At 39.8% G+C, this 12,473-nt stretch overlaps 1 protein-coding gene across 3 annotated transcripts in view; it reads left to right on the forward strand.

Moving 5' to 3' along the window:
* Positions 1 to 543: 543 nt before the first annotated feature.
* DCX (doublecortin) overlaps positions 544 to 12,473 on the forward strand; it is a 171,165-nt gene continuing 159,235 nt past the window's right edge. For all 3 annotated transcript variants that reach the window (XR_016312849.1, XM_089678260.1, XM_089678262.1), the window contains exons 1-2: positions 544 to 666; positions 7,986 to 8,369. Coding sequence is in view for 2 of the 3 variants with exons in the window: in XM_089678260.1 (XP_089534386.1) it covers positions 8,006 to 8,369 (364 nt within the window). In the remaining variant the exon portion in view is untranslated. The remainder of the gene's footprint in view (positions 667 to 7,985; positions 8,370 to 12,473) is intronic.

Genomic DNA, 12,473 nt, shown 5'->3' on the forward strand with positions numbered 1-12,473 from the left:
CATCAAGCAGCCCGCAGCCTCTCTCGGATCCCACCTGGTTCTGGCACACGTGTCCCTTCTTCTGTGGGGGAGGTGCTGCCCCCCTAAAAAATGCTGCCCTAGGCAAATGCCTTGTTTGCCTTGTGATTAATACGCCCCTGACTGTACCTCCTGTACTCATTCATTCAGAGTGTTGTCGCAGTAATACAGGAGTTGTGTTAGTGGTTGGATCACCAGGTGAAAACAGAGGGGAAAAGCCAAAGAAAAGAAAACTGATGCAGCCACCACATCTAATGATTGGTGAGCTGCAATATTTTAGATTTTTAAGTTTAATACTGAGCTGGGTCAGGCTGTCAGAGCACAGAGTAATCATAATGACACATTTGAAGAAGTAGATAATCATCCTGTATTGGTTTTGCTGTATGCTAAAATGAAGTTTAAAATGCTGTGCAGATTTTTAAAAATGAAACCCTTATATATACTGACCACAAACTGCTCAGAGCTCCCAGAAGCAATCAGAACAGGGGTTAAACCAGAGCAGGAGGAGTGTCTCATTTTAGGCACTAGGACCTGGAAGCAGACACCCACACTGGTAGGAATCCCTTGGCTGGGAGCTCAGATAACAAAGGCAGATTGGAAATAGTCTTCATTCCGACAGCATCCTCAGCTTGTACCAGTGGCAGCACGGTGAGTAGCTGCTTTCCAGTAATGCATGTGTTTGCCTATTCATTCTGAATTCAGCGCTTGCCATACTACATAAAGGATAGTGTAGAGAATTATGTATAATGTTCTATATGTTTACTGAAACACTTTTCACGCACTAAAATACAGTCAGATTTCTTTTCTTTTAATCTGAGTATATTATATCTAGTAATAATTAATTATTTTAGTACTGATTGCATCTTTGTGCATGAACAGCCAATACGACTAGGCTGTAATGAATGGAATTTGAACCTTGTACTACAATTATTGGGATGAAGAATTTTCTTAGAGGAGTGGTCCAGGGGGGGATTGTCTGCTGTGTCACATAGGTGACAGACAGTAAGTCGATTGCTGTGCTGCTTATCTCATACTGAGCGGTTGTTACGGTAACAGAGGGCTTGGTGGATGCATGGAAATGAAATGGAAATCAGTACCTATATCTTGCATTTTTTGTCCTTTTAATTCATACATAACACTGCGTCGTATGCTGCCCACTGATACTTGATAAATCAGAAAATCAGAATGGCAATATATTTTCTGTTAAGTATAAAGCAATATGTAATGTAAAGTTATATATCAATATCAGGTAAATCGTTTAACTAAGATATAACAAGATAATGCGAATGGCTTAGGTAAGAAAAAAAACAAAGAAGTATGCTTAGGTAGGATATTAAAGAAGGAGAATTTGAATTGTGAGCAGGTAGCACATTTTTTTTCCTAGAAATTTGAATATGTTCAGACAATGAGCAGAGCATTACGTGAAGAGGTGTGCCTCCATTTCTTAATGCTGTTACATAGTATTGTAATAATACATCCCTTGGTGCAGTACAGCCAGAGGTGAAGAATTCTATGCTGATGCATATACATATAAAACATGCAGAATGTAGAGAAATGGGAGAGGCCAATTGTCAAGGAGTTAACACCTTCCTTCCAATTCCTATGTACAGTGTTGCAGCTGTGCCGTAGAATATATATTACCAGCTTTTCCTGTTCCACCCATTCTCTGCAGCATGATGTCTAGGATGGATAGTGATGATTTAGAGCAATGGAACAATACATAGGGCTGATTTAAAGCCATTCAATAAAAGGGTTCATTTTAAGGCACATATTTCCATCCTGACTAGCCAGTACCATTGTGTTAGACCCTCTGGCACAAATAAGTTATTTTTAAAAATTGGCTAGCTAATAACACAGACGGGTTTTTTTGGGTTCTGTGGGTGTGAGACTGAACATGTGGATGACGGTTGGCTTGTCTGCTGATCAATAATCCTTTGTTGCTTGCTGTCACGTACTGATTGCAAATTTTAGAGGTATACATTTTCAGGATGATTCTAGTTTACATAACAGCCATATAAGTGCACTCAGAATACATACATTTTTTTGAAAGATATTTACGTGTACAAATGCGTTTAGTTGCTTATATATTTGAACATACCATTTTAATGATGACATTTATCATTTTTAGGAGATAACATGGCTGGTTAGATTCAGATTTAAATTGGATTTCCCTGATCTGCTTATTTGAAAACTGGGAGGAGGGCCAGATACTTAAAAGTTTGTTCATACCCAACCATAGATAATAACAGCGTAAGTATAAGACCATGATGGACCAAGGTTTAATTACTTCCAAACTGTGGTCATCTAAGTTCAATTAGCTTTATGCCCTATTTATTTCTTAAACAAATTTACCTCCCCGCTTACAAAGTTTACTGTTACTTTAGGGTGATGGTATCACAACTTGTATGTATGCAGTGGCCAGTTTATTAGGTTCGCCTATCTAGGACATGTAGAGAAGTGCATATGGTCAACTACATTACTGAGGTACGTTGTAGCATTTAAATAATGATCAGCTGACATTGAGGGGTCAAATGAATCACTTTCATTGGTTAAACTAGATGGACCTATTGGTAGAGGTAGATGGATTTTATTAGTTGAACTACTTGACTCCATTGGTTGAACTATGGATGTCTGTCTTTTTTCAACCTGACTTATTATGCAATATGTGCTGATAAAACATTCCCCAAACCAGTATACTACCACCAGCTGCCTGAACTGCTCACACAAAACAGTAATGTATCCATGGCTACATGCAGTGTATACAATATTCTGATCTTACCATCTGCATGTTGCAGAAGGGATTGAGATTGACCAGACCAGGCAACAGTTTTCCAGTCTTCTAATACTTGGTTTTCTTGATCATGTGCCCACTGTTGCTTCAATTTCATCTTCTTAGTTAGCTAGGTATGGTCTTCTGCATTCATGGTTCAATGTGTTTTGTGTTTTTTTTGCTGCCTTCCAGTGGACCACTGTTGTACAGAGTGGTTATTTGAGTATCCGGGGGATTTCTATCAGCTTGGACAAGTATGGCTATTCTCCTCTGATCCCTCTTATTAAAATCGTTTTCACCCCAGAACCCACCACTTACTGCATGTTTCTTGTTTTTCTTTTACCATTTTCTGTAAGATCTAGGGACTGTAGTGTGTGGAAACCCCAAGTCAGCAGTTTCTGAGATACTACAGCCACCAGGTTTAGAATCAACAATTACTGAACAAAGTTTTTTGATCATGCATCTGATTCGTAATTTTCTGATTGGCTATTTTGTGTTAACATACAGGTTTACCTAATAAATTGGGTGAGAGTGATTTCTAAATGACAATTTACAAGACAGATTGCGCCACTTAGCAGTTAATGATTAGTCTGGAAAATGTGCCAAATGGCAACTATTTTTATTGACTTGTATGGGAAAATATTGGCAGATTATCTCATCCTAAAAAATAGGTCATATACAGTGGATGCTTTGTTTTATTATCGTCTCACATGGTGCACTGTGTCTTTTTTGTTCTTTGTTTCAGTATCTCCTCATCATCAAAGCTAATTATATTGTACATCAAAATTAATTTAGTAATTTATATAATTTTTTTGTCAATCAATTAGCTGGACTCATTTAATGTATGGTGGTATAGTTTAGAAGACATAGAGGAGGCACTTGAAAACTTTATATATCAACATGTTTTTATTTAAAAAGGAGTTATTTCCTCACATCTGTCACTGGGGTTCAAGCTTTCAGGCAGCTCTGATGCTTATTATTGGCCATGAAGAAGTATTCTTAATTGTTCATTAACACGTGTTGATACACAAGACCTTTTGTGATTATTTGCTATTTTATGTTTCAAAGTTCAGTGATTAGGTATGAATACCTAAACAAAAGCCACCCATGCATATCATACCCTAGTACTCGCACCATATGTCTAAGATCCATTGCTATAGAGATACAATAAAGCAGTTGTAAAGGCTGAGTTTTTTTCTAAAATAACAAACATGTTATACTTACCTGCTCTGTGCAGTGGTATTGCCCCAAAACTCCTCTTCTGTGGTCACCACTGGTGACCTAGGCTACTCCTCTTCTTCTTGTGCTACCATAGTAAGTTGCTTGCTATAAGGATGCACCTGTAGGCTTGGTCCTGAGCCAGGCTATATGCATCTATAGACACACACATCGTGTTTTGGCCCCACCCTCCAGTCCCTCTTCACAGGTTTGATTGACAACAGCAGGAGCCAATGGCTGAGTCCTCTGGGGGAAAGAGAAAGAGTCCAGTCCTGCTACAGGTGGGCACAGCACTGGACTGAGATAGGACTCAGGTATGTATAAAGGGAGTGAAAGGGAGATACTACAATGGGGGCATTTTTTACCTTAATGCAGGGAATGCTGTGAACCTCGGAGCTCCCTGCCAGCAATTTTTGGGTATTGACCCCAGGTCATTTGGCTGGTCTCCAATGACTTCACTCCTCGCATGCACGCATGCACATGTTAGCAACATTGTTGAAATTCTACACTTTGAAAGTGTGAGGCTCAGTGCACAGTGTGGAAAGGCAGATAAGGCAACTTTAATGCTGAAATGATCTCTTCTGCATTACTAATTCTACTTGTCCACAATTTTGTATTTTTCATTAAAGTTCCACTTCAAGGTAAAAAATGTCTTTCCTTTAGAACGTCTTTAAGGAAGAATGGGCCCCTTAGCAATGTAGCAACTTAGCCCCACATCCCTTTAAATGACATTGATAAGGATTGCAATAAGCACAGAGAAGATGTGCCATTTACATTGTCTGTACTGGCAAGGCCTGCTCCAACAGATACCAACTGCCTGCAAGTGAATCCTCTTTTTTTTTAAGAGACAAGCAAGTACATTGTTTTGATCACTTTTGTTATTGCCCTGGTTTACTTGAGTATGAAGGCTGTACACTGGGCCCCCTGAGCATTCACTGGGCCTACACCCCTGCTTAGGTTGACTTGTGGATGATCTGGCTCTGGTCATATAGTTTTGTGTGTATGAGCTTTATGTCAACTATGGTTTTGCTAGTCATAGCAATTCAAAGCTGTTTCAAGGCAACTGTTGCGTCACATCTCTCAGCAAGAATGCATATGAAATACCTGATTGGCCCATGGTCCCACCAGAAATCACAAACTTCTGGGTTTCAAGATGGTGGGGGAAGTGCAGAAATTCACACTTGGTGAAAAATTGGGATAAGCAAATTTTACACCAGGAGCAAACGTCTGACAGACTTTTTCAGCAGAATTTTAAAATAGGCTTTTTTATGTGTTAACATATTATGTATGTGAAAATATTTTTTCCATGGGTGATTTTAAATATCCATATTAGGATTGGTATGAGGCAAGGATCAGTATTTTTCTCCTCTGAAATTAGCCATGTAGTTACATAATTTACATTTTTACATTGTCATGTTAAGATTAGACTGGTCCCTTAATCCTCTTTGAACATCCTCCCTCACACGACGTCTGGGTTGCCAGCTTTGCCTTCGGTCATACTACTGGCAGAGTCTGCCATGTGATAATTGCCTTTCTTGTTGCATCCCTCAACCATGGCAACTGATTCTTTTGTGTGGGCTCAGGCTGCGGCAGAATCAAATAGATGACATCATGCCACATGTACGAGGAGTGTCTTTTATATTTAGGAAATGTGGCGGCTCGAGTAAGAATAAAACTGCTTCATGGAGATGAGTCATGGGAAATGCTGAAAAATACTTTAGCTGAAAGCATATTTATAGACAGATTTGGAAATAAAGGGACGGCTTCAGAAAAATGAAAGGGAAATGAGTTGTAAGGCCTGAAGTTATACCTCCGTTAAAACTAACAAGACTGACATAACATGACAGGGTGTTCACTTCAGCTGTGCCCTTTCTTCGGGGTCTCTATAAGTTAGCAGCACCTGATCTTTTTCTATATTATTGACAGATACTGCCCATACATGCAACAGTTACATTTTGTGTAACAGTACCCTAGTGCTATTACAGAACATGATTTTTTTTTCTCTTCACATACATTATAACATTTTCATTATTTCTCTATTTGTTTAACCTGATGACACAGACATTTGGCATGCACAATACATTCCCAGCAGTTAACACATGCTGTCAGCTGTCAGTGAAATGATAAAGAAGTGGGTGTGCCATCCTCAAATCTATCACGTGTTGTCTAGTCTAAAGGCCTGTCCATGACATAGATGCCACCTGTTCCCAATTTCCAGGCACATTCCCAGATTTTAATTATGGATATATTACAGATCTGATCATTAATCAAACTTGCAGCAATTCCCTTTTAAATCTATTCATATTATGCTTGTATTTATAGAGTAGAAATGATTAACAAAGGAACATTTAAAACTAAAAAATTGTCCAAAGCATTTTAAGAACATAGATTAGGCAGCTATTCTGCATATTGCTGAAATATACTGTATCTTAAATGCTGATACACTTGATCACTAGATATTGCCCCCTTGCTTGCCTCCACATTTTTTGGCAATCCTATAACATTTTGTTGTAAACCCTTACATATAGTGAAGTGACTAGCCTCAGGTGATGGAAAGAGATTAAACAAATCATTCTTCATAAGTTGTACCCATTTATCTTCAGCAATCTGTTCTTTACAGCTTTATAAAGCACACAGATAAAAGGATCTTTCTCACCAGTAGAAAGCAGGGCCCGGGGATCTGCCCTCACACACTGCAGAGCTAGAGCACAGAGCTCCACTGAAACCTGAAACCTAAGTGAGGGAAGGGACATATCCCCTGCTACACACTGACTGGGCAAATATACAGAGCTTAGGCTGTCAGTCATCTCCTGTGTGTGCTGAAAGGGGGGGGGGGGGCATCTCCTTGGAGACTGTTGTGTCAACTTAGGGTCTTGTCAGTGGCTCATGCATATAGCAAAGACAGGAGAGATCAGAGAGGGACCACACTTGGTGCTTTGGATTGAGGTAAGTACACACTATGGAAGGATGTGCTTTGTTCATTTTTCATATCTGAGGTTTACAACCACTTTAAGGTTAGCCCTTTATTAATTTCAATCAAAAACAGACCTGAAATCACCACAGTTGTGGTGAACCTGATGCAACCTTGTATCCCACCTTTTATGATGAAAAGATTTGTTCATTTTCATAGCAGAAAAGAAAGTGATTATTAAAAGCTGTCAGACATATTTCAGCATGGTGTAAAATCTCAGGAGATTTGATATTACTCATACATATGCTTGCTTTTTAAAAGAACACCTGTGTTAAGAGAAGATGTCTGTAATTTATTACCGTTTTCTGCTGATTTGTTTTCTCGGGTTTTAGTACACCGTGTAGCAAGTAAAGTTAGAACTTCTAATCTGCATACTAATTTCAGGTCACTAACTCAGATAAGTATTGGAACCAATACATCAGCATAACAGCCAGGCAGCAAAATCCACAATAAGTCGCCATGGGGGGAGATTTACTAAAACTGGCGCACACAGAATCTGGTGCAGCCGTGCATGGTAACCAATCAGCTTCTAGGTTTTATTGTCAAAGCTCAATTGAACAAGCTCAAATTAGAAGCTGATTGGTTACTCTGCACAGCTGCATCAGATTCTGTGCGCATACGTTTTAGTAAATCCCCCCATTGTGTAGCCAGGATATCTGGGAGAGCCAGCGATTCAAACCTTCTATTTAAGTAGACTAAACTAGACAAAGTCACCTTTGCTTCAATAAACTAAGCGCATTCATCTTCAAGGTTCATATACCCTCATGACTTGGTATGGGCTCAGGTGTTAGGCTGCTGTTTGCCTCAATTAGCAATCTCAGCATTTAGGCATGCCTCAATTCAGTCACTTTTCAATATCAATTATTTACCATCTCCGAGCAACATGAGAATGTGCTGGTAACAAGTGAAAGGAATTATTAATGTTACAAGGGGATTGCCCTGTTTGTTAGTTTCTCAAGATGAGACATGGAAGTAACATTGTCATCTCTGCATGATTGCCTTTTCTAGGTCTCAAGAGGAACTAAGACATGGAGCTTGAATTTGGACACTTTGACGAGCGGGATAAGACTTCGAGGAATGCAAAAACATCTCGGATGAATGGATTGCCCAGTCCTACACACAGTGCTCACTGCAGTTTTTACAGAACCCGTACCTTGCAGGCCCTCACTAATGAAAAGAAAGCCAAAAAAGTACGGTTCTACCGTAATGGCGATCGATACTTCAAGGGGATAGTATATGCCGTCTCTCCTGACCGCTTTAGAAGTTTTGACGCTTTGTTGGCTGACTTGACGAGGTCTCTCTCTGATAACATTAACTTGCCCCAAGGTGTTCGCTACATCTACACCATTGATGGAACAATCAAGATTACCAGCATGGATGAACTAGAGGAAGGTAGATTAATATCTTTTAGCCTACATTTTCTTGTTTAAATATATAACTATTTTTGTAGCAGTTGGATTTACAAATGTTCGGTTACTTATAAAATTATGAGGTCACTTTAATTTCTTGGCAGTTTTTATAGCTGGCACTTATCAGAAGCTTGTTACGTGGATTGGTTCCCCTAGCACTAATCAGAGCAAAAATGATGGGTATGAATTAAACTCAGCATGTGGGGATTTTATTTCACACAAGTAAAGAATTACGTTTCATCATTCAAAACCAAGTTCTTAATTTGCATTATTTTTTTTTACAAACTGTACCTCTCTGGAGACTTGCAGTATACTACCCTTTGATGCGCACTGATACATTTTGCTGAGCATGACATCTTCTCAGACACAATAAATAGTCCCAGTGGTAGATCTGTTATTTCTGTTACATCTTTCACAACATTATTTTAGTCTCGCAATCTTCAGACGTCAAATAAAATAATGTGGTCCCATGGTAAGGACTTCTTCATCTCTAGAGAATTTGTTGCTACAATCTTTATTATAACACCCAGCAATTTACTGTGTAATCACAACATGCTGGAACCTTCTCTTTTTTTTGGATGAAATTAGGACTTTCATATAAAAAATAGGTAGGTAGGTAAAATAAATAGGAAAAATAGGTAAATACTAAAAATGGTTTGTAAGGGCAACATCTTTTCATGTAGTGTATTCTCAAGCCTACTTAAACCCAAGAACAAAAGTTTAAAATATAGCAATTTACCAGTCCTTAGATGTGGCAGCTACATTAATTTACTTTTCTTCAGCCTATAAACATATCCTGCAAGTAAAGAAAAATATGGATGTCTTCATAAATTCCTGTGCATCAAACTAAAATCTCAAGCAATGTTGTCAGTTCTCCCAATGATCTTTTGTGAACTACAAAACCATTGCTGCCTACGTAATATATTTAAGGAGTAGGACAGGAATTTGTGGTCCAAATACAGTACAGTTAGTGAGTGTTGTCATTCCAGGACAGGAAGTGTTTTAATATCAGGATCATCAGATAAAAAAATCCCGAAAAAAGAAAACTAAAGCAGCCACCACATCAAAAGACTGGTAAACTACAATATATTACATTTTGTTTTGGGGTTTAGGTGTGTTCTAAGAGTGATGCAACATTTTTATTTTTTTAGATCATTTTGTTACATTAGTAAGAGTTCTGACAGGGTGCTGTTAATAGGAATAGTATAATAGAACAGTGTTTGTACATGGAAATCCCCAAGGTCCTGACAAATTGAATGTCTAACTAACTGCGACACTGCGAGTATCCAAGTAAAGTGGCTTTCCAGGCTAAACTCTAACTAATTTAAAAAATGCTTCCTCGTAACACTTATGCTGATTAAGCTGTGTATCAAAGATGTATATACTTACATATTCTCAGGCTTCCCTGAAGAGATGAATTTTCAGTGATTGAGATAGACAGATTGAGGTAGAGAGTTCTGGAGGATGGGAGAGGCTCTGGAGAAGTCCTGGAGGCAAGCATGGGAAGAGAAGACAAGGGAGTTAGAGAGCAAGAGGTCTTGGGTGGAGTGGAGAGCACGGTTTGGATGATATTTGGAGATTGGAGATGTAGCTAGGGGCAGATTTGAAATGGCTTTGTATGTTCTTATTGGTATTTTGAATTTAATTTGTTGGGCAATTGGAAGTCAGTGGAGGGATTGGCAGAGAGAGCTGGTGGACACTCAGCGGTTGGTAAGGTAGACGAGTCTGGCAGTGGCTTTCATGATAGAGTGAAGGGGAGATAGTCTAGGTCATTGGTCTCTAAACTTCCCAATGCGGACCTTTGCTTGCCTCTATCTGGCCCTCGGGGTACTATTAATCTGACTGACAGCAACAAGGAGGCACCATTTCTTCCCCTGACACCAACTATGTGGAATTTTTTCTTCCATTGACACCAATAATGGGGCACAATTCCTCCCACTGATATAAACAATTTGGTACTATTCCTCCAACTATTACCAAGGATGGGGTAGTATTCCTTCCCCTGATACCAATGATGGGGCACTATTCATCCTTCTGACACCAATGATGGGGCACTATTATTCCCCCTGACACCAATGATGGGGCACAATTCTTTCCACTGACACCAATGATAGGGCACTATACCTCCTAGTAATACCAATGATGGGGCACTATTCCTCCTAGTAATACCAATGATGGGGCACTATTCCTCCTAGTAATACCAATGATGGGACACTATTTTTCCCACTGATATCAATGATGGGGCACTATTCATCCCACTGACACTATTGATGGGGCACTATTCCTCCCACTAATACCAATGATGGGGCACTGCTTCTCCAACTAATACCAATCACTGGACAAGATTCCTCCTTCCACTGTCTACAAGCACTATTTCATTTTTTTTTTTACTCCTACTGACGCTGGGACATTTTCTACTCCCACTGGGCACTCCGGCCCCTCTAAAGTCTAAAGGACAGTAAACCGGCCCTTTGTTTAGAATGTTTGGAGACCCCTGGTCTAGGTACAGGTAGGCCTATGATAGGGGAGTTGCAATCGAATCAAGAGATAACAAGGAAGTGAATGAGTAGCTTGGTGGTTTCAGAAAAGTAGGTTAAAAAGAGTTGTGTGGTAGAAAAGTCACAGAGGTGAACTTTATAAGTTTTGACAGTTTTTGGATTTGGGGCTGAAATGACAGGTCAGAGTCTAGGATTACACCTAGTACACTGGCATGAGGGGACGGACTGATAGTTGTATTATTGATCTCGATAGAGCAGGGCAGGGAGGAGGGCATTAGCAGGGTGGAATAATATGATGTCGGTTTTAGAAAGATTTTGTTTGAGGAAATGGTGACATCCACGTTGATATGTCAGTTAGTAAGCTAGTAAAGTGAGAGGAGACTGAGTAACACACTGGGGTGACGACCATTTATCATGCTGTATTTTTGAAGAAACAGCATGGTTACCAAAAGGCAAAAAAATGTAGAACGACAGAACAACTTACCCTCTGCTGCACTCCATAACATATACAGTTGCAAGAAAAAGTATGTGAACCCCTTGGGATTACGTGGAGTTTTGCATGAATTGGGCATAAAATGTGCTCTGAACGTCATCTAAGTCACAACAATAGAATAACACAGTCTGCTGAACATAATACTACACAAACATTAGATGTTGCCATGGTTTAATTGCACATAACATGTAAACATTCACAGTGCAGGTAGGAAAAAGTATGTGAGGCCCTAGCTTAATGACGTCTCCCAGAGCTAATTGGAGCCAGGAGTGAGCCAACCTTGACTCCAATCAGTGTGATGATATTGGATGTGTTGCTGACAGCTGTCCTGCCCTTAGAAAAACCACACACCTGTTTTGGGTTTACTGGTTTCAAGAAGCACTGTCTGATGTGAACCATGCCTCGCAGAAAAGAGCTCTCAGAAGACCTACGGTCAAGAATTGTTGACTTGCATGAAGCTGGAAAGGGTTATAAAAGTCTCTCCAAAAGCCTTGATGTTCATGTGTCCACGGTAAGACAGACTGTCTACAAATGGAGAAAGTTTAGCACTGTTGCTACTCTCCCTAGGCTTGGTCGTCCTGTAAAAATGACTGCAAGAGCACAGCGCAGAATGCTGCATGAGATAAAGAAGAATCCCAGAGTGTCAGCTAAAGACCTACAGAAATCTCTGGCACATGCTAACATTTTTGTTGACACATCTACAATAAGGAAAACATTAAACAAGAATGGAGTACATGGGAGGACACCACGGAGGAAGCCATTGCTGTCCAAAAAGAATATTGCAGCACGTTTTGAAGTTTGCAAAAGAGCACCTGGATGTTCCACAGCACTACTGGCAAAATATACTGTGGACAGATGAAACCAAGATTGAGTTGTTTGGGAAGAACACACAACACTATGTGTGGAGAAAAAAAGGCACAGCACACCAACATCAAAGCCTCATCCCCACTGTAAAACATGGCGGAGGGAGCATCATGGTTTGTGGCTGCTTTGCTGCCTCAGGGCCTGGACGGATTGTTGTCATTGATGGGAAAATGAATTCCAGAGTTTATCAAGACATTTTGCAGGAAAACGTGCGACCATCTGTCCGCCAACT

Source organism: Staurois parvus, unplaced genomic scaffold (assembly GCF_062004578.1).
Source record: "Staurois parvus isolate SC_StPar_1 unplaced genomic scaffold, SC_StPar_1.0 ptg000202l, whole genome shotgun sequence".
Taxonomy (NCBI): domain Eukaryota; kingdom Metazoa; phylum Chordata; class Amphibia; order Anura; family Ranidae; genus Staurois; species Staurois parvus.